This window comes from Lathyrus oleraceus, chromosome 7 (assembly GCF_024323335.1).
Source record: "Lathyrus oleraceus cultivar Zhongwan6 chromosome 7, CAAS_Psat_ZW6_1.0, whole genome shotgun sequence".
In the NCBI taxonomy this organism is placed as follows: Eukaryota; Viridiplantae; Streptophyta; class Magnoliopsida; order Fabales; family Fabaceae; genus Lathyrus; species Lathyrus oleraceus.
The window spans coordinates 452,186,309-452,206,596 of record NC_066585.1 but is presented as its reverse complement, the minus strand read 5'-3'; the positions used below and the strand labels follow the sequence as shown (position 1 = coordinate 452,206,596).

The 20,288-nt window shown below is 41.0% G+C and overlaps 2 protein-coding genes across 2 annotated transcripts; one reads left to right on the top strand and one right to left on the bottom strand.

The window, feature by feature from the left end:
* Window positions 1-659: 659 nt before the first annotated feature.
* On the bottom strand, window positions 660-1,331 carry LOC127104316 (uncharacterized). The gene has a single exon (XM_051041505.1). The coding sequence runs from the start codon at window positions 1,329-1,331 to the stop codon at window positions 660-662; it is 672 nt and encodes a 223-aa protein (XP_050897462.1).
* Window positions 1,332-11,374: 10,043 nt separating this feature from the next.
* LOC127104315 (uncharacterized) lies at window positions 11,375-13,544 on the top strand. The gene is made up of 3 exons (XM_051041504.1): window positions 11,375-12,790; window positions 12,965-13,399; window positions 13,512-13,544. The coding sequence occupies exons 1-3, from the start codon at window positions 11,375-11,377 to the stop codon at window positions 13,542-13,544; spliced, it is 1,884 nt and encodes a 627-aa protein (XP_050897461.1).
* The last annotated feature ends 6,744 nt before the right edge of the window (window positions 13,545-20,288 follow it).

Sequence of the window (20,288 nt, the reverse complement as noted above, 5' to 3'; positions counted from 1 at the left end):
TTCTTAAACCCTGGATATGAACTTGATAGATCAATGGGGATCATGCCCTACCTACAAAAGAGTTAGGCAAATACAAAGACATATTTTTGGTATTTTGGTTAGTAAAATGATAATATACAAGTATGATACAATCACATGGTGCTTGGTGATCTTTACTAAAACAAACCCAATGAAAGAGGGGTAAGAAGGATGCCAATGTGTGATCCCAATGCTAGTGCATATGATGAAATTGCATGAGGGATCTTAGGGTCAAAATTGGGGTCTAACAGACATCTTTTAACAAAGTTGTAACAATCAACCTCCATTATTGTCCAATAATATCCAACTCGGAGGATCTTCTTGGCCATAGCCGGACCTTTCGCATGTACACCCTCGCAGCCTTCATGTATGGATTTTATGATCGTACTAGCTTTGTGTCTATCCACGCATCTGAGCAGTACAGAATCATAATTTCGCTTGTATAACACATAACCATTTAGGAGGAACTTGGAAGAGAGTCTTCTCAAATCCTTCTTATCGGTAATGGATATACTTTCGGGATATTCCCGTTTTCCCAGAAATGTCTTTATGTCATAGAACCATGGCTTATCATCAGGATCGGCCTCAATTGCTAGACAATGTCCTGGTTCATCTAAGTGGTCAATATTAATGGATGGTGCTTAATTCTTCCATTTGACTTTGAACATAGATGCCAACATGGCTAGAGCATCTCCTAACTGACTTTCTTCCCTAGAAATATGGTGAAAAGAGATTTCATCAAAGTAGGGTACCCATTTTCTGATATGCTCCTTGTAAGGTATAAACTTGCTATCCCGAGTCTCCCAATCACCTTTTACCTGACTCATTACCAGAGTTGAATCACCATATACCTCAAGAATCTTGATCCTTAAGTCGATTTCCGCCTCTAAACCGTAGATACATACTTCATATTCTGCCATATTGTTGGTGCAGTCAAAAGACAATCTAGCGGTAAATGGAAGGTGGAAACCAGTTGGAGAAGTGATAACAACACCTATGCCATGGCCTCGAGCATTGGAAGAACCGTCGAACACGAGCGTCCATTGTGATCCTAGTTTGGGGCCTTCCTCGGGGCCTGCCTCGAAGCCTGGCATAATGAAGTCTTTGATAAACATAATGTCTTCGTTTGGAAAGTCAAACCTCAACGGTTGATAACCTTCGATAGACAGGTGAGCAAGGTAGTCAGACAGAACACTCCCTTTTATTGCTTTCTGGGTCACATACTGAATATCATACTCGGTCAACAACATTTGCCATCGGGAAATTCTACCATTAACAACAGGCTTTTCTAAGATATACTTTATCAGATCCATTTTGGGTATCAATAAAATGGTATGGCAAATCATATATTGTCTCAGGTGTCGAGCAGCCCAAGTCAAAGCACAACAAGTTTTCTCTAAAAGTGAGTATCTGGTCTCACATTCAGTGAATTTCTTGCTGACATAGTAAATAGCATGTTCTTTCTTACTTGTGTCATCATGTTGACCCAAAATGCAACCCATGGATTCATCGAGCACTGTGAGGTACATAATGAGAGGTCTACCAGGAACTGGTGGTATCAGGATTGTTGTTTCTTGCAAGTACTTTTTTATTTTATCGAATGCCGTTTGGTAATCGTCGTTCACACAATTAATTGATTTTTTCTCAACAGATTTAATATTGGTTCACAGGTATCCGTTAAGTGTGATATGAAGCTGGAGATGTAATTGAGTCGCCCAAGGAAACCTCAGACTTCTTTTTCTGTTCGGGGAGCTGACATTTCTTGGATGGATCGAACTTTGTCTGGATCAACCTCAATTCCCTTCTGACTGACTATGAAACCCAAGAGTTTACCGAATCGGACCCCAAAAGTACATTTAGCTGGATTCAGGCGCAGTTTAAACTTTTGGAGTCTGACAAAAAATTTCCTCAGGTTCACCAAGTGATCTTCTTCAGTTATGGATTTGGCAATCATGTCGTCCATATAAACCTCAATCTCCTTATGAATCATGTCGTGAAAGAGAGTTACCATGGCACGCTTGTCATACCCCGATTTTGGTCCTGAATTTTTTTCATTTTTTCCTTTTCTTATTTGGCACTTGGCCTAAAGTTCATTTGCATACATTCATGACCAAAGGCAACCGTCCATTCCCAAATTCATATTTTGTGATAAACATTGGTTATTATTTAGCTTTTTGATCATGGTGCTTTGTGATTACAAAATGGATTTTAGTTATTTGATTTTAATTTTCAATTTTAATTTAATTTCAAAGTAAATCTAATTCCAAATTTCAAGTTAATCTTAATTGTGTTTTACTGATGATTCAAACTCTAATTGATTTCAATTTCCAAATAAATGTTAGAGTTGTTATCAAAGTAATTTTAACAAATTATAGATTAATTTGATTCTAATTGGTTTTATTTGTTTTTTTTTTATTTTAAATTGACATTTTGATTATTCTTAGATTTATTTCTAAAATCCATATTCATTTCTATATCCGCAAATTCCTTTCATTCAAACCGAGTTTGTTACAACCTTAAAATCATAAGTAATTTTTGTTATTAAAACAAGCATTTTACATAAGCATTACATTATGCCTCATTGGTTATTCATATACATTTTATGCTACATACATCAAACTTCATGGCATACATCATGAGCAATTCAAATAAAAAAAGTTGACAAAAGGCCATGCTTTCGATGCGGCAGTACCGACACTAGTTGTGTTTCGTGTTGCCGACGAGTTAGGAATGAGGATGGCTAAAGGTCCTACATCGTTACGGATGCACTTGGTAGTTGATGCCGTCACAAGTTGTAGATTTGAGGTGACTGATCCAGCAAAGAAATAGCAACTTCGGGTGCTAAGAAGCGTCAGGCATCACCTCCTATCCTGGATGTTAACAAATTGATGCAGCAAAAAGCGGTTAGTGAATATGCAGAAGATGCTGGTGGCAGAATTGATATTTTGGATGATAGAAACAGAGGCTCCAAATGAAAAAACGTGAATATGAGTTGGGTATGGCGCCCCTTGACACCTCAACAGAAGAGAAGATAGTAGCAATTTCATTAGATGATCCAAAAGCTTCACTTGTGAACAACGTTGATGAGGTTAAGAAGCACTCTCCAATTTCTCCAATTCGAAAATACTCAACAGAAATTCCAATACATGTTGAACTTAACCAAACAACTGACATTAACCACTTCTCAACTTCTAACCGAATGAACAATTGAATTTCTAACCAGTTCACATGCTTGCAACCTCGTCCACAACCTGCAACAAACAATAAAGAACATGGCACCGAAAACAACTTGTAGCAAAAAACCGCTGCAGCAAATAAGCCGTTTTCTCATCCCACTTTCGCTGAGATGATAACTGAAGCAACCACAAACCTGAAAGAAAGAACCGGTTCAAACCGATATGCTGTAACAAAATTCGTCGAAGAGAAACACGAGGATTCACCTCCAACTTACCAGGAATTTTGCATTCGAGGACTACTTCAAGAGGCTTTTCAATAAGGACAAAGATGGTTACTGGAAATGGTTGGCTGGTGACTTGGTCTCAGGAGCACGAATCCAAACCGTAGCCACCAATACTCATCGCTGAAGCATCAACCGTCCGCTACACCGTCCAAGTCAAACAAGTCTGAGAAGAACGCTCGCCAAGTCATTAAGATTCCGTTTTCCTGCAAATGCAACAACAAAACCGGTAAGTCCAACAATTTACCACGGTACAAAATAACACCAGGATAACACCTCAATCACGGATTCATATGCGTCTCGGGCATCATCATATTTGATTCTCCATTAGTTATTGCTACTTCCTTATCTATTATACATAAGGAAGTTCTGGCTTTCTAATACACTGATGGCTAACTCAAGTAGCAGATTTACACCGACAATGTCCGAAGACTCCTTGGAGCAGAAGGGACAAAATATTACTGAATCAAATGCAAGCATAATTCAGTGTCCTTTAAGCCAGCAACACCGTAGCTCTTTAGATGGCTTAGTTTCTATCCTTTGGGATATTGAAAATTATCCTGTTCCGAGTAATGTACGCCCAGAAGATGTAGCTGGTAATATAAAAATGGCTCTACAAGTGCATCCGGTAATTAAAGGTGTTGTTATGATGTTTTCTGCTTATGGGGATTTCAACGCTTTCCCCAGGAGACTAAGAGAAAGTTGTTGACAAAGAGAATGTCGGTGGACAAATTACGGCAAAATTGTTTGTTGTGTCGAAGGAAAAACAGAAATTTCTCGAGGCTCATGGTTTGGAACAATGGTGGTCAAGTGATGCGGAACTTCAACAGGTTATTCATAACAGCAAACTCATAAGCAGACAACTTTCATCTTTGTACACTCATACTCCTTCACCAATCAGTTTCAAACTTCCTTCAGTGAGCCCTGTCTTCTCATCCTCACCGATCCAGAACCCCTGTGACAACCGAAGCTACAAAATAATTACCAAGCAGTAAAATTTCAAAGAATTCCCAAAATGGAATGAAGTCAAAACAGAGCAAGAAAGTATGTAGGTTCAGATTACCATTTTCGAATCTAGCATCAAAGAGGCCAATCCAATTTCTGAGCACTGAAGGGACTTCGCAGAGTTACTTCTTGGATCACCAAAGACCAAATTGAAACCCTAATTTATTGGACATAAAAGGAGAGAAAGAGATCGGTGAGAAAAAGGAGGAGAGGCGGACACAATTCCACCAAGAACCCTAATCCCAAAATCGAAACATACCTGGATTAGAGAGGCGAAAGAGTGAAGTTTAGGCTTCATCGTCATCGTTACTACCAAATCGCCACCGGAGGTAAACTTCAGATTCCTTTAAAGCTGTGGGTATTGTGCATTTGGGAATGAGGTTGAGGACGTGAGAGGAACTTGAGGTCGAGTGTGAGAGAGATTCTTTGAGAGATTGAAAGAAACGTGAGGTGAGGAGCGTTTGAATGATGGAGATATCGTGAGAGCGTTGAGAGATTGAGAGAAGGGAGATTGAGAGCGAGTACGGCAAGGGAGTGATGAGGGAGCGATTCGCTGAGAGCGATTGAATGGGTTTTTGTTGAGAGTGTGAGAGAGAAGTGAGGTTGAGGGCAATCTGTTACTATTCATTTTTTTTTCTTTCTTTTAATTTACTTTAAACAGAATAAACCATTAAAAACGTTTAAAATTCCTAGGTCTTAGTTAATAATTGTTTTCATGTTTTCAACTTATACCCCATTGAAAAACCCAACAGCCAAGCGGCTGGGTTTAATTATGGTAGTCCAACAGATTTCTTTTTTATTATTTTTTTATTTTAATTCTAATTTTTAATCTATCTTGGTTTATTTATCCAAACTAGCATTAAAATAATAACTAGTCATGAGTGGTTTGGTGGAGAGGGGTGATTTTTATGGTCTTTAGTGTAGTGGGTTCGATACCTGTATTGAGCATTTTATTTCTTTTAGCTTTTTTATCTTTTAGCATTTTATTTTCTTTTAGCATTTTATTTTATGTTTATGTTTTTATTATACTCATGGTTGATCTGCTTTCTTTTAATTTCATCATTCATTCAAAACCATTTTAAAACTATAAAAATCATATTTTTCTCGATTCAATGTCGAGCCCATTTTCACACCCTTGTAAGTCGATTGCTTTTTAAGCATCGCCATCAACCTCACATAGCTTACTCTTGGGCTTTCTTACAATGAGCCGGTTCTCTTGCACTTACACTCATACTTTGCATTATTTGTTGTTTGGGCCCGATTTAATTATTGCATGATTTTTTAATCCCCATTTGACAAAATGTACCCCGCTCCCCCGTTGTGTAATAATTTTGTACTGTTTAGTTCTTTATTTGTTTGACTGTTTAGTTAGATACTAATACAAGAATAAAATCAACCACTTCCAAAAAATCCAAAAATATGACTCGATCCAACGTCGAGTATTTTCTCAATAAACAAGTCAATTCACTTCTCCCTCCAATTCTATTCCACTTATTTTTCAAACTTTCATCAAATGCTTGATTTAATGTCAAGCCATTTTTCCTGATAAAAACTCAAAAAAATATTAATTCATATTCAAGACCTTTTCAATAAAGATGGAAGTGGAACGTGGTGTATACCGCGCACTCCTGAGACTAGGATTCGAGATGTATATCTCGCCAATCTTAGCTCTCGCCATCATCCAAAATTATCCACTTTGTTTTCTTTCAAACACTTATCCAAATTTCTCTTAAACGTCCATCAATACTTGATCTAGGTCAAGTCATTTTTCACAACAAAACTCAAAATACCTAATTCTTATTTAACACTTTCTCAATAAAGGTGGAAATGGAACATGGTGTATACCATGCACTCCTGAGGTTAAGATTCGAGACGTATGCCTCGCCAATCTTAACTCTCGCCATCGTCTAAAACTGTCAATGCGGTTTCTTCAAACCCTTTCTCAATCAAATTCCAAAACACTTAATTCCTATCTTAACTTCTTTCAATAAAGATGGAAATGGAACATGGTGTATACCATGCACTCCTGAGGCTAGGATTCGAGATGTATATCTCGCTCATCCAAGTTCTCGCCATAGTCTAAAATTGTCAATGCGGCTTCTTCAAACCCTTTCTCAATCAAATTCAAAACACTTAATTCTTATTAAACATTTTTTGCAAATAAGATGGAAATGGAACGTGGTGTATACCACGCACTCCTGAGACTAGGATTCGAGATGTATATCTCGCTCATCCAAGTTTTCGCCATTACTCAAAACGCATCAAACCAATCAATTTCTTTTCTCGCCGCCGTGCGATTGACCCTTCAAACCTTTTCTCAAACGAAAGGTACTTTGTTTCAAAACAATGCAAGGCAATATTCTTCCACCTGTTTTGGGTAGTCCAACAATGTTTTTCGTCGATTTGACACAAAGTAGCTTTCGCTAAAATCGACCAACAAACAAACATTTTTCTACCCAGAACTACGTAAGCCTTGATTTCTCTTTTGAGATACGTAGGAGCAGGATTCGTAAATCTTGTCAGGCCCACTAATAAAAAACTTAGGTTTAGTCCTTCGTCAAAAAATCCAAAAACATTTTCCTCTCTTTTACTTTTTCTTTCCCACCTAATAACTTGAAAATCCTATCATTTCAACTAACACTAACGCACACAACTAACCTAATGGTTCCCGTTGAGTACAACGGACGTGAGGGGTGCTAATACCTTCCCCTTGCGTAATCGACTCCCGAACCCTGATATTGGTTGCGATGACCATATCCTATCCTTTCATTTGTCTTGGGTTTTATCGATATTTCCCCTTTCCTTTTTAGGAATAAATAAAGTTCGGTGGCGACTCTGTTCAGTTCATCATTGCGAGCGTGCGATCGCGCTTCGCTTTGAAGTCGTATCCCCATTTTTTTCGAGGTGCACCAGATGGCGACTCTGCTGGAGAATACTTGTTCCCTAAGCGAGTCAAGCCTAGTTAGGACGTTTGTGTACCTTTGTTTGTTTAATTGTGTGGCTTTTCTTTATTGTTTTATTATCTTTATCGTTATATTGTTATATCTGTTGGATATTGGTTCTATTGTGATTGTTGGTACTTGGGTATTTGATTGCAAACCATGTGGAAAAGACTCTACACCCGAGTCTAGAGTGAAAAAACATAAGATAAGATGATGGTTGAGTAGTACAGACTCCCGAGGTGTATACTTCGTAAGAGTCAGTACGAGAACCTCACTTAGAGTTGATCTTTTTGCAAATATTGTCGCCCGAGGTGTATACCTCGTAAGCTTCGATGTTTCAAAGGGGTCCATGACTCTAAGAACCTTTTAGAACATTGAACATTTGGCCAACTAGAAATGATGGTTGCGTAGTATGGATTCCCGAGGTGGATACTTCGTAAGGATCGATACGAGAACCTCGCTCAGAATAGATTCCCTAGATGGAGTTGACGACCGGAAAGTATTTTCCGTAAGCGTCAAACAGTCTTTTGAATCCATGACTCTGAGTACCCTGTCTAGAACCCAGTCGATGGTTGCGTAGTGCGGACTCCCGAGGTGAATACCTCGTAAGGGTCGGTACGAGAACCTCACCCAGAATAGATTCCCTTGATGGAGTTGACGACCGGAAAGTATTTCCCGTAAGCGTCAAACATTCTTGTGAATCAATGAATCTGGGGATCCTTTGTAACAAAGCCCTAGATCATACCCGGTGAGAACCCCGTTTTGGAAAAGCAATCAAATTTATCCATACCTCGGACCTTTGAACCTATCCAAAAAAAAAAAAAACATTGCATCCATCCATTCATTGCATACGCATAAAAAGCAAAACTCTTAGTTGTTTCGCATTATTTCAGGAATCCAAGACTTGTTAGCAAGATGAATCCTGAGAGAAGAGACACTTTTCAGTTCAAATACAAGAACGTGGACCTTACCAGCTTGCAGAAGTTGAGTTCCAAAATAACACCACTCAAACTCAACAGCTTCGTACAAAACTATGGAAGAATTCTGGACATCCTAAATGAGAAGATAGACATGATGACCGCAGTAACTATTGCTCAGTTCTATGATCCACCTCTACGTTGTTTCACGTTTTCTGACTTCCAGTTGGCTCCTACCTTGGAGGAGGTTGAGAGGATCATAGGCCGGAATTTGAAGGACCATAATCCGTTTCCTAAGCTCGATGAAGATATTCCTCCCAAGAGGATAACTTCAGCTTTGGGTCTGAAAGTTTCTGAAGTCGTGGACAATTGGGATGTGAAAGGACCTTTCAGTGGTTTTTCTAGGAAGTTCTTGGAAGATCAGGCCAAGAAGATGGAAAAAGAAGGGGATTGGGAAGCCTTTTATGCTGTGTTAGCCGTGTTGGTATATGGGATAGTTCTCTTCCTAAATATTGACCATTTTGTGGACCACCTGGCGGTGAGAATTTTCCTCTCTGGTAACCCTGTACCGTTCCTCTTGTCAGATCTCTACTACACTCTCCATGATCGTCATGAGAAGAAGGGAGGAAACGTCTTATGTTGTGCGCAGTTGTTGCATGCTTGGTTTAGATCCCATATGCCCGAAGAAGGTCCTTTTGTCTCAAAGGAACTCAAGCCCTTCCAGAAGTTAGCTTCCCTCACCTCCAGTCATGTTAAGTGGTATATCAGGGATTGGGAAACCGAGAATGTAATTGTCAGCATTGGAGACTTCCCCAATGTTCCTTTGATAGGAACCAAGGGTTGCATCAACTATAACCCTGTGTTATCTCTGAGACAGCATGGGTACCCTATGAATGGCCCTCCAAAAGCTGAAGCTCTAGAGCCTTTCATCTTACATGGTGTTGAAGCGGATCATCCCCTGGTGAAAAAGATCAAGAGGTCTTGGCAAGCAGTTATCAGGAAAGGTAAGGAGTTGGGTAAGAGAAATGTCATTGCCCAAGAGCCTTACACTTGTTGGGTTAGAGAGAGGGTTCAGATGATTAAACTCCCTTATCCATTTGATCCTTCTATCTATCCATTGGTTCCGGAGCCAGAACCCATATTACCTGAAGATGTAGAGAAGCTCAATGCCCGTATCAAGGAGTTGGAGTTGGAAAATGCTGATTTGAGAATCAAGCTTGGTCGAGTCTCGATAGAGAATGGGAACTTGAAAGACGGTCAACAAAAGAAGGACAAAGAGCTTGAAATCTCCAACAAATGAGCTAGAGAGTCGGAAGCAAGGAGAGAAAAGTTTGGACAAGCGCTCTATAGCACCAAATCTGTGTTCAAATCAAAGGAAGAGGAGTTGGATAGAGCTCTACTCCGGATTCAAAAACTTAACAAGACTCTGGAACTGACCCTTGAGATGAAAAGAGAAGCACGGTTGATTTCTGAGATTCGTACTCGTGAACTGGAGAATACCATTCAGAAATACAAGGATACTCTGGAATGCGAGAAGCTGAAGACTGAAGAGTCAGAAAGAGTTTGCACACGGTTGAAACATCATTTGGATCGAGTCGATGCTAGAATCCACGCACTTGAAGGTGGGGATCAAGATGCTGCCTACATGGTGTTGCTAGGTGAGTGCAGATATTGGAGAAACCTCTATAGGGACATAGAGGTGACCAAGGCTGAAGACGTGCGCATTATCCAAGATCTCCAAGGGCTTTACACTGAGTGGAAGGGCAAATTTCTGAAGCTGTCCGGATTTGCGAGTTCCATCATGCGAGAGCTACCTGAGAAGCTGCAAGAAGCTGATTGGTGCATGTGTCCAGAGAACACCCCGCATCAAGTCTTTAATTTCATTAAGTTTTGTAAGGCAATGCTAGAAGGGCTGACTACCGACCTTGCTACGGTTCGGAAAGCCCATAAGCCATGAGCACGTTGTTTGTATTTGAACTTGGATGAGATTAATGAAAAATCGCTTTTGAGATTCATTTTTATTGTGTTTCATTTCCTTATTACTTTAAATATTTGCGAACAAGTACTGTGGTGTTTCTGAAATGAATGATTGAAACTAACCAAGAGTTTTGCAAACAAATGCATCCATACATGCATTCATACATTCTCAAAAAAAAAAAATAGAGTCTCACTCCGCCCTTTCTTCCTCCAGTTTCACGCTGAATTTTCAACACCGGTATAATACTCGCGACAGAGCAAGACAGAGAATGGCTGAACAAGAACAAGAGAGCGCCCGAGTTAGAGCTGAGCTAGACGAAATCAAAGGAGGCATGTCCCAGATGCGAGAGATGCTACAAGCTTTAACCTTCAGGTTTGAGGTTCCACAAGCGACCGTGATTTCAGAGACCACGGGCCCAGCAGTAGAAGTCCCACCTCAGAGGACGTTACCCTCAACCATTCCTCCATATGGGCTACCCTATGACTTCGTCCCCCGAGCGGAGGTGGTGCACGAAATGGGGCAATCTGTCCAACAAGCCGTGCCATTACCAGTTTACACCGACGCACGTCCAGTCATCCATACTGTGGTTCCACCAGCCGCCTACGCTAGGCATGTTCCTCATTATGAAGATCAAAACCACATGTATCAGACTGTTGACTCAACTGTTGCTGGTGACGAAGTAAGGTTTGAGGATTTCATAGAGGTAAAGGAGAACATGCAGCTCCTTGAGAAGAAGTTCCGAGATTTAGAGGGAGACCACGTCTTTGGATCTGCTGCCAAAGAGATGTGCCTGGTATCCAGGTTGGTGATTCCAGCCAAATTCAAAACTCCAGACTTCGACAAATACAAGGGGCATACTTGTCCAAAGAGCCATCTCATCATGTATTATTGAAAAATGGCTGCACACGTGGAGGACGACAAGCTGATGATCCATTGCTTTCAAGACAGCTTGAGTGGGGCTCCTTCCAAATGGTATCTAAGTCTGGATCAGAACAGGATCAGGTGTTTCCAAGACCTGTCAGATGCGTTCATAAAACACTACAAATACAATATGGACATGGCGCCTGACATAAGACAATTACAGAGCATGTTTCAGCATGATAAAGAGTCCTTCAAGGAGTACGCTCAAAGATGGAGAGAACTGGCTTCTCAGGTTGAACCCCCTCTTGTTGAGAAAGAATTGGCCGAACTATTTATCGACACTGTCCAACCTCAATTCTATGAGAAGATGGTTGGAAGTGCTTCTTTGGGATTCTCCGAGCTTGTTGCTATAGGAGCTCGCGTGGAATATGGTGTAAGGAATGGCAAACTGGCGGTTGTAGCTGGAACTTCAAATGTTAATCCAAAGAAGTTCTCTGGAGGGTTTCCTAGAAAGAAGGAAGGGGAAACAAATGTCATGACTGCTGGTCAAGGAAGAGCTCCTCCAAGAAGGAGACCACAACAATATCCACCTCAGCAATATATTCAACAACCAATTCCCTATCAACCACCCATGTATCCCGTCCAGTATGCTCCGCAACCATACGTAGCTGCTGTGACGCCTGCGTTCAATCAACAGCCTGCTCAGGCTTATCAAGCGCCTCCAGCTTATCGACCAGCTCCAGTTCAACAACGTGTCGCGGCTCCTCCAGCTTATCAACAAGCACCAGCAGCTCCTGTTTATCAACAGCCGAGAGCTCAAGCGCTGAGGCAGAATGCTCAAAACCAGAATAGAAGGCAAGGGGAAAGGGTGACCTTCAATCCAATCCCAATGTCATACACTGAGTTGTATCCCTCCCTATTGCAAAAGGGGTTGGTGGTTCCCAGACCTTTGGGACCTCCACCTGATCGTCTTCCTCCATGGTACAACCCTAATGCACATTGTCCTTTTCATGAGGGTGCCCCCGGGCATGACCTAGAGGGTTGCTACGCTCTAAAGCATAGGGTTCGGGAATTGATTGAGAGCAAGATCTTGTCTTTTAAGGACATGGGACCGAATGTGAAGAGCAATCCTCTTCCTCCCCATGGAGATCCTGCGGTGAACGCCATTGAAGATGCATCTACTGTTGTTATGGTTGAGAAGGTGGAGGATGTTAAGACTCCTTTGGCAGCATTCCATGCCCGATTGGTGGAAGCTGGCCTGATCAATGTTAATCATGACAATTGTGAAGAGTGTGCCACATACCCAAGAGGATGTCAGGTGGTACGAGACAATATCCAAAACTTGATGGATGAAGGAGTGCTTCAAATATCCAGTGCTGTGAAGAATGAAGATGTGTTGGTAATTGACCCTTGTTTCAATTTACCTAAACCAGTGGAAATCCCTTACTATAGCAGAAAGATGGCTCCTGAGAATAGTCATCCGTCGCCTGTGGAAATATGTATGCCCACGCCTTTTCCCTACGAGAGCACCAAGGTTGTGCCTTGGAAATATGAGATTACTGCTGTGGATAAGGTTGTTGAAGGAAGTGCAGACGCTGAAGTGATAAAAGCTGTAAGTGAAGATGTCACCAATATTGCAGGAATGAGCAGAATGACCCGTAGTGGTTGAATCTATACGCCCGAATTCAACGTGACTCCTCAAGGGCTGACCAAGGAATCAACAGTTGTAGCTCCCACTAAAGAACCCGAAGTGTTTCAATCCGAAGATGCTGTTGAATTCTTGAAGTTGATCAAGAAAAGTGACTACAAGGTTGTGGACCAGTTGCATCAGACACCATCTAAAATCTCTATTTTATCTCTGTTATTGAACTCCCAAGCCCATAGGGAAGCTTTGTTGAAGGTGCTTGCTCAAGCTCATGTAACGCAAAGCATAACAGTTGACCAATTCGATGGAGTAGTTGCAAACATCACAGCTTGTAATACTTTGAGCTTTAGTGGAGAGGAATTACCTGAGGATGGACAAAATCACAACCGTGCTCTCCATATCTCGGTAAAATGCAAAGATGATGCTTTGGCAAGAGTGTTGGTTGATACCGGATCTTCTCCGAATGTTATGCCAAAGAGAACACTCGCCAAGTTATCTTATCAAGGACCAGCTATGAAGCCCAGTGCCTTGGTAGTAAAAACTTTTGATGGTTCTAGGAGAACAGTGATTGGAGAGGTTGAATTGCCCATATTGATTGGCCCTCATGTATTCCCGATTAATTTCCAAGTCATGGATATTAATCCAGCATATAGCTGCTTATTGGGGCGTCCCTGGATTCATGTTGCAGGGGCAGTCACCTCCACCTTACATCAGAAAATGAAGTTTGTAGTGGACAATCAACTGATTATTATTTCTGGGGAGGAGGACTTTGTGGTCATTCACCTTTCATCCTTCAGATATATCGAGGCTGATGAGGACGCTTTGGAAACTTCTTTCCAAGCTCTTGAAATAACCAATGCCACTTTTGTGGAAATGAAGGACCCTGTTGGGAAAGCTTGTTCATCTTTCGCGTCTCTGAAACGCGCAAAGTCTAGTATCGAAGGAGGAAACCCTGAAGGTTGGGGTCAACTTATTGATATTCGTGAGAAGCATGATCGCTTTGGTATGGGATATGTGCCTTCCGCTGCGAAAGGAGCCCGAGTCCCTACAAAGGACAACACCCGAAGCATCCAGGAAGTATTCCTCAGCACAGGATTCATCCATGGAGGTCAAGTCAATGCAATTGAAGATAGCACCGAAAATGAAGATGAGCCATGTTTGGTTTACCGGTGTGAGACATCTTTGAACAACTGGAAGGCGGTTGAGATCCCCGAAATTTTTCCTTTGTCAAAGTAATAATTGTTGTATTTTTCCTTTCAAATCCTTAGCTCTGCCCAAGGCTAATGGATCATGTTGTAGGGCCCACTTTCATTTTCAAATAATCATTATCAATGAGTAAAAGGCATTTTGTTAAATTCTTAAAATTCATTTATTTTGCTTTCTCTTAAGAAAATGGCAATATTTTCAAAAACAAAAAAAAACTTTTCATTTATACATCTTTTATTTTTACTTTTCTAAAAGAAATCAATCATTCAAACATGCAGAATAAACGATAACCCCGTTGAATCCAATGACTTTACTAACTCTCATAACTTTGACTCCCCTATCTACCAAGCGGAAGAAGAGGGTGAAGAAGATTGTTACATCCCCGACGAATTGGCAAGGCTGCTCGAGCACGAGTCCAAAGCCCTTCAGCCACATGAAAATCCGGTGGAAACAATCAACCTTGGCACAGAGGAAGAGAAGAAAGAAGTCAAAATCGGCACCACACTTGAAGCAAGCGTCAAGGAGAGATTGGTTAAGCTGCTACAAGAATATGTGGATGTATTTGCATGGTCATACCAGGATATGCCAGGTCTAGACACCGACATCGTTGAGCACAAGCTGCCACTTCAGCCAGAATGCCTGCCAGTAAAACAAAAACTCCGAAGAACAAGACCGGATATGGCCCTGAAGATTCGTGAAGAAGTCAAACGACAATTTGACGCTGGTTTTCTCGCAGTGGCGAAGTACCCACAATGGGTAGCTAATATTGTACCGGTGCCCAAAAAGTATGGAAAGGTGAGGATGTGTGTTGACTATAGGGATCTGAACAGAGCTAGCCCAAAGGATGATTTCCCTCTACCACACATTGATACTCTAGTAGACAACACTGCAAGTTTTGCTGTCTTCTCCTTTATGGATGGTTTTTCTGGATACAATCAAATCAAGATGGCTCCAGACGACATGGAGAAGACCACTTTTATTACCCCTTGGGGAACTTTTTGCTATAAGGTAATGCCTTTCGGCCTTAAAAATGCTGGGGCAACTTACCAAAGAGCTATGGTCACTCTCTTCCATGATATGATGCACAAGGAGATAGAGGTCTATGTTGACGAAATGATCGCTAAATCTCAGAATGAGGAAGATCATATGAGCCATCTGAAGAAGCTATTTAAACGCCTCAGAAAGTTTAGATTACAATTAAACCCTGCAAAATGCACATTCGGTGTCCGTTCAGGGAAGTTGCTTGGTTTCATCGTTAGTCAACGAGGAATTGAGGTGGACCCTGACAAGGTCCGAGCTATACAAGAAATGCCTGCTCCATGCACCGAGCGAGAGGTTAGAGGTTTCCTTGGACGTTTGAATTACATCTCAAGGTTTATCTCACATATGATGGCCACGTGTGAGCCTATCTTCAAATTACTTCGAAAGGATCAAGCTGTTGAATGGAATTCTGATTGTCAAAGTGCTTTTGAGAAAATCTGTCAATACTTGCAAGAGCCTCCTATTCTGATTCCACCTGTCCCGGGAAAGCCATTAATCATGTATATGACTGTGCTTGAAGGATCAATGGGATGCGTGCTGGGGCAACATGACGAAACTGGTCGGAAAGAACATGCTATTTACTATATGAGTAAAAAGTTTACCGATTGTGAAAGTCGATATTCACTTTTGGAGAAAACTTGTTGCGCGCTAGCATGGGCCGCTCGTCGTTTGAGGCAGTACATGATTTGCCATACTACTTTGTTGATCTCAAAGATGGATCCAATAAAGTATATCTTTGAGAAACCTGCCTTAACTGGAAGACTTGCCCATTGGCAGATGCTTTTGTCAGAGTACGACATCCAGTACGTAACCCAGAAGGCAATCAAGGGAAGTGTGTTAGCAGGGTATCTTGCTCATCAACCAGTTGAAGACTATCAGGCGTTGAAGTTTGATTTCCCCGATGAGGATATAATGGTGATAAAGGATTGTGAGATCCCAGGCCCAGATGAAGGACCAGAACCAGGATCTCGATGGAAGCTCGCGTTTGATGGTTCTTCCAATTACAGTGGTCATGGTGTGGGAGCTGTATTGATGAATCCCAATGGTGGCTTTACCCCTTTCACAGCAAGGTTGTGCTTTGATTGTACGAATAATGTCGTTGAATATGAAGCTTGTATCCTTGGTCTTGAAGCCGCAATTGATCTCCGAATCAAGATCCTTGAGGTGTATGGAGATTTAGCCTTAGTGATCTATCAAGTCAAAGGAGAATGGGAAACTCGCGATGCGAAGCTGTTCCCGTATTGCGCTCATGTTGTGAAGATGATAGAATACTTCGACGATATCACTTTCCATCACATCCCAAGAGTAGAAAATCAAGTGGCTGACGTTTTGACAACATTAGCATCAATGTACCAAGTCAGATTCCACAATGAAGCTCCACTTATTCGAATCGAGCGAAGAGATGAGCCTGCCTACTGTCAGCTGATTGAAGAAGAAACTGATGGTAAACCTTGGTTTCATGATATCAAGCGATATATTTTAAGTCAAGAGTATCCAGAAGATGCTACACTATTGGATAAGAAAACTCTGAGGAGGTTATCGTCCAAATTCTTTTTGAGCAATGATGTGCTTTACAAGAGAAACCATGACATGGTTCTGCTCAGATGTGTGGATAGACACGAAGCAGACATGTTAATCAAGGAGATTCATGAAGGATCCTTTGGAACCCATGCCAATGGACATGCCATGGCCAAAAGGATTTTGAGAGCTGGCTATTACTGATTGACCATGGAGTCTGATTGTTTCAGCTATGCAAGAAAATGTCATAAGTGCCAAATTTATGCTGATAAGGTGCATGTGCCGCCAACACTACTGAATGTTTTGACATCACCTTGGCCTTTCTCAATGTGGGGCATCGACATGATTGGTGCTATAGAGCCGAAGGCTTCCAATGGTCACCGCTTCATCCTGGTTGCCATCGATTACTTTACTAAATGGGTAGAGGCTGCTTCCTACACCAATGTGACGAGACATGTGGTTGCTCGCTTTATCAAGAGGGAGATTATCTGCCGCTATGGAATCCCAAGCAAGATCATCACCGACAACGGTTCAAACTTGAACAATAAGACAATGACAGAATTATGTGAGAGTTTCAAGATTGACCACCATGATTCTTCTCCATACCGTCCAAAGATGAACGGTGTTGTTGAAGCTGCCAATAAAAATATCAAGAAGATCCTGCAAAAGATGGTGAAAACTTATAAGGATTGGCACGAGATGCTACCCTTTGCTTTGCATGGATACCGGACCTCAGTCCGCACTTCAACAGGGGCAACCCCATTCTCCTTAGTATATGGGATGGACGCAGTCCTCCCAATCGAAGTAGAGATACCTTCAACGAGAATATTGATGGAAGCCAAGCTGGACGAAGCTGAATGGATCCAAAACAACTATGATCAACTTAATCTCATTGATGAGAAGCGTATGACCGCTCTGTGCCATGGACAATTGTACCAGCAACGAATCAAGAAGGCATTTGACAAAAAGGTCCGTCCTCGAGAGTTCAAGGAAGGAGATCTCGTGCTCAAGAAGATCTTGCCAGTACACAAAGATTCACGTGGGAAGTGGACTCCCAACTATGAAGGCCCATACGTTTTAAAGAGAGCATACTCTAGAGGTGCTCTATTTCTCACAACTATGGATGGCGAAGAGCTCAGTCACCCTGTGAACTCTGATGCAGTCAAAAGATACTATGCCTGACAAATCCCGGTGGATGAAAACCCGAAAGGGCGGTCCAGGCAAAAGTTAGGGATAAAAAAAAATGGTAGCTCGCTAAGTCGAAAACCTAAAAGGGCGACTTAGGCAAAAAGGAGCGTCCCGGTGGATTGAAAACCCGAAAGGGTGATCCAGGAAAAAATTAGGGACAAAAGGCATAGACTGCATCGGTTCGTCACTGATCAACACAGAAGAGCAAAAAATGAAAGATCAATCTAGTTACTCCCTTCAGAAGCGAGGTCTCATGGAGTCATTGTTATTAGGGATAGTAGTAGTCATTGTGATTCAATGTAAACCTTTCCCTATTGCCATTTTCAAATTTGTAACATTCCATGGAGCTACGCCATTTGCGTGTTACCATTCTTGAATAAATACAAGTTTGCCCATCAAATTCTAACATTTGCTGTTTTTCTCTGATTTTCTTTGTTATGCAAAATGTCATTTATTTGTTAATAATGAAATTTTGAACTCAAAAAAGATTTTTTCAACATATTGAGAAACACAATTTTGCTTTGACATGTGGAAATATTAAAAGGAAATCTTTCGTCTTTCCTCGCAAGTCTCAAGTTGTAGGACTCCCTTTGGATGATCAATATCTATCTCCAGAGAGCACAAATTTATCATTCTCTAGAAGGATTATTAGGCCAGTTGTAACTGTTCAGCTTGATAGATCCTCCTTTGATGCATTTACTCACTCCTTTGGTGGAGTTATTGGTGTTGAGAATTCAGTACCTCCATAAAGCTTTCCCTAATTTCCAGTCTGTATATTCTCAGCATTTGCATTTCATGATCATTCATACATCATGCATTCATGCATATAACCAAAATCCAAATCATGTATAGCCCGAAGTGCTTCGCGCTCATTTGCATAATCTCAGGTCTCATTGTTGATTGTATCCCTTGACTTCTGAGACCAGTTGTTACTGGCATCGTCTGTTAAGTCTGGTTGTCACCAGTTGTCTTAGACCAAATCCAGTTGTAACTGGTATCCTTTAAGGTCGGGTTGTAACCAACATTTATTTTAAACCCAATTGTCATTGGCATCACTGTCAGTCTGTTTGTAAGTACATTCGTGATTGATATCCGAAGTTTGGTTGTCCCCAACATCATTTCAAGTCCAGTTGTTGCTGGCAAACTCTGTTGTAGCCGGTAATGGTTTACTTTTGGCTTTCATCAAGTCCAATTATTGTTGGCAAACTCCGTTAAAAGTTGGTCGTAATCCATTGCTTTTGGTCAAAGTCCAGTTGTTGCTGGCAAAGTTGGTTGTAGTCCATTACTTACGGTTAAAAGTCCAATTGTTGTTGGCACGTACATAGAGTTTAATTACCCTATCTTTCCTGATGGTTCCGTGAAAGTCATGTATGACTTATCATCTTGAGGAATTTCCAGAAGCTTGGAGGTTTTTCGTGTTAGAAAACTCCAATGATGTTGCTTTGTATGTTTTCCAATATCAGCAGGTCATGTATGAATCTGTTGTTGAAGTTTCTTTGGGTTTTTGTTCAGTGCTATCCAGGTCATGTATGAACCTATTGTTGAACTTTCATTCCAGTATTGTCAGGTCATGTATGAACCTGTTGTTGAACTTTCATTCCAGTATTGTCAGGTCATGTATGAACCTGTTAATTGAATACTCTTTGAATAGTCAAGTGTTGTCAGGTCATGTATGAACCTGTTGTTGAAAATTCTTTGAACGTTCCTGTTTTGTCAGGTCATGTATGAACCTGCTGTTCAGCTTTTATTTCAGTATTACCAGGTCATGTATGAACCTGTTGCTAAACCTTTTGTTCCAATGTTGTCAAGTCATGTATGAACTTGTTGTGGAAGTTTTCTCAGAAGGTTCAAGTTTGTCATCAGGTCATGTATGAACCTGTTGATATATTCTTTTCGAATTTTTCTGAGTTTGTTAGGTCATGTCTAAACCTGCTGTCAGAACTTCTTGATTTTTCTCCAGCATTGTCAGGTCATGTATGAACCCGTTGCTGTTGAGCCTTTATTCCAGTTTTACCAGGTCATGTATGAACCTGTTGCTGAACTTTTTGTTCCAATATTGTCAAGTCATGTATGAACTTGTTGTGGACATTTTCTCAAAATGTTCAAATTTGTCACCAGGTCATGTATGAACCTGTTGATATACCCTTTTTGAATTTTTCTGAGTTTGTTAGGTCATGTCTGAACCTACTGTCAGAAATTCTTGATATTCCCCAACATTGTCAGGTCATGTATGAACCTGTTGTTGAGCTTTCATGCCAGTATTACCAGGTCATGTATGAACCTGTTTTGAAGAATCTTTCTCTATGTTTATTTCAGTGTTGTCAGGTCATGTATGAACTTGTTGATACACTCTTTTTGAATTTTTCTGTTTGTTGTCAAGTCATGTTTGAACTTGCTGTCAGAACCGTTCTTGGTATTCCCCAGCATTGTCAGGTCATGTATGAACCTGTTGTTGAGCTTTTATTCCAGCATTACCAGGTCATGTATGAACCTGTTTTGAAGAATTTTTCTC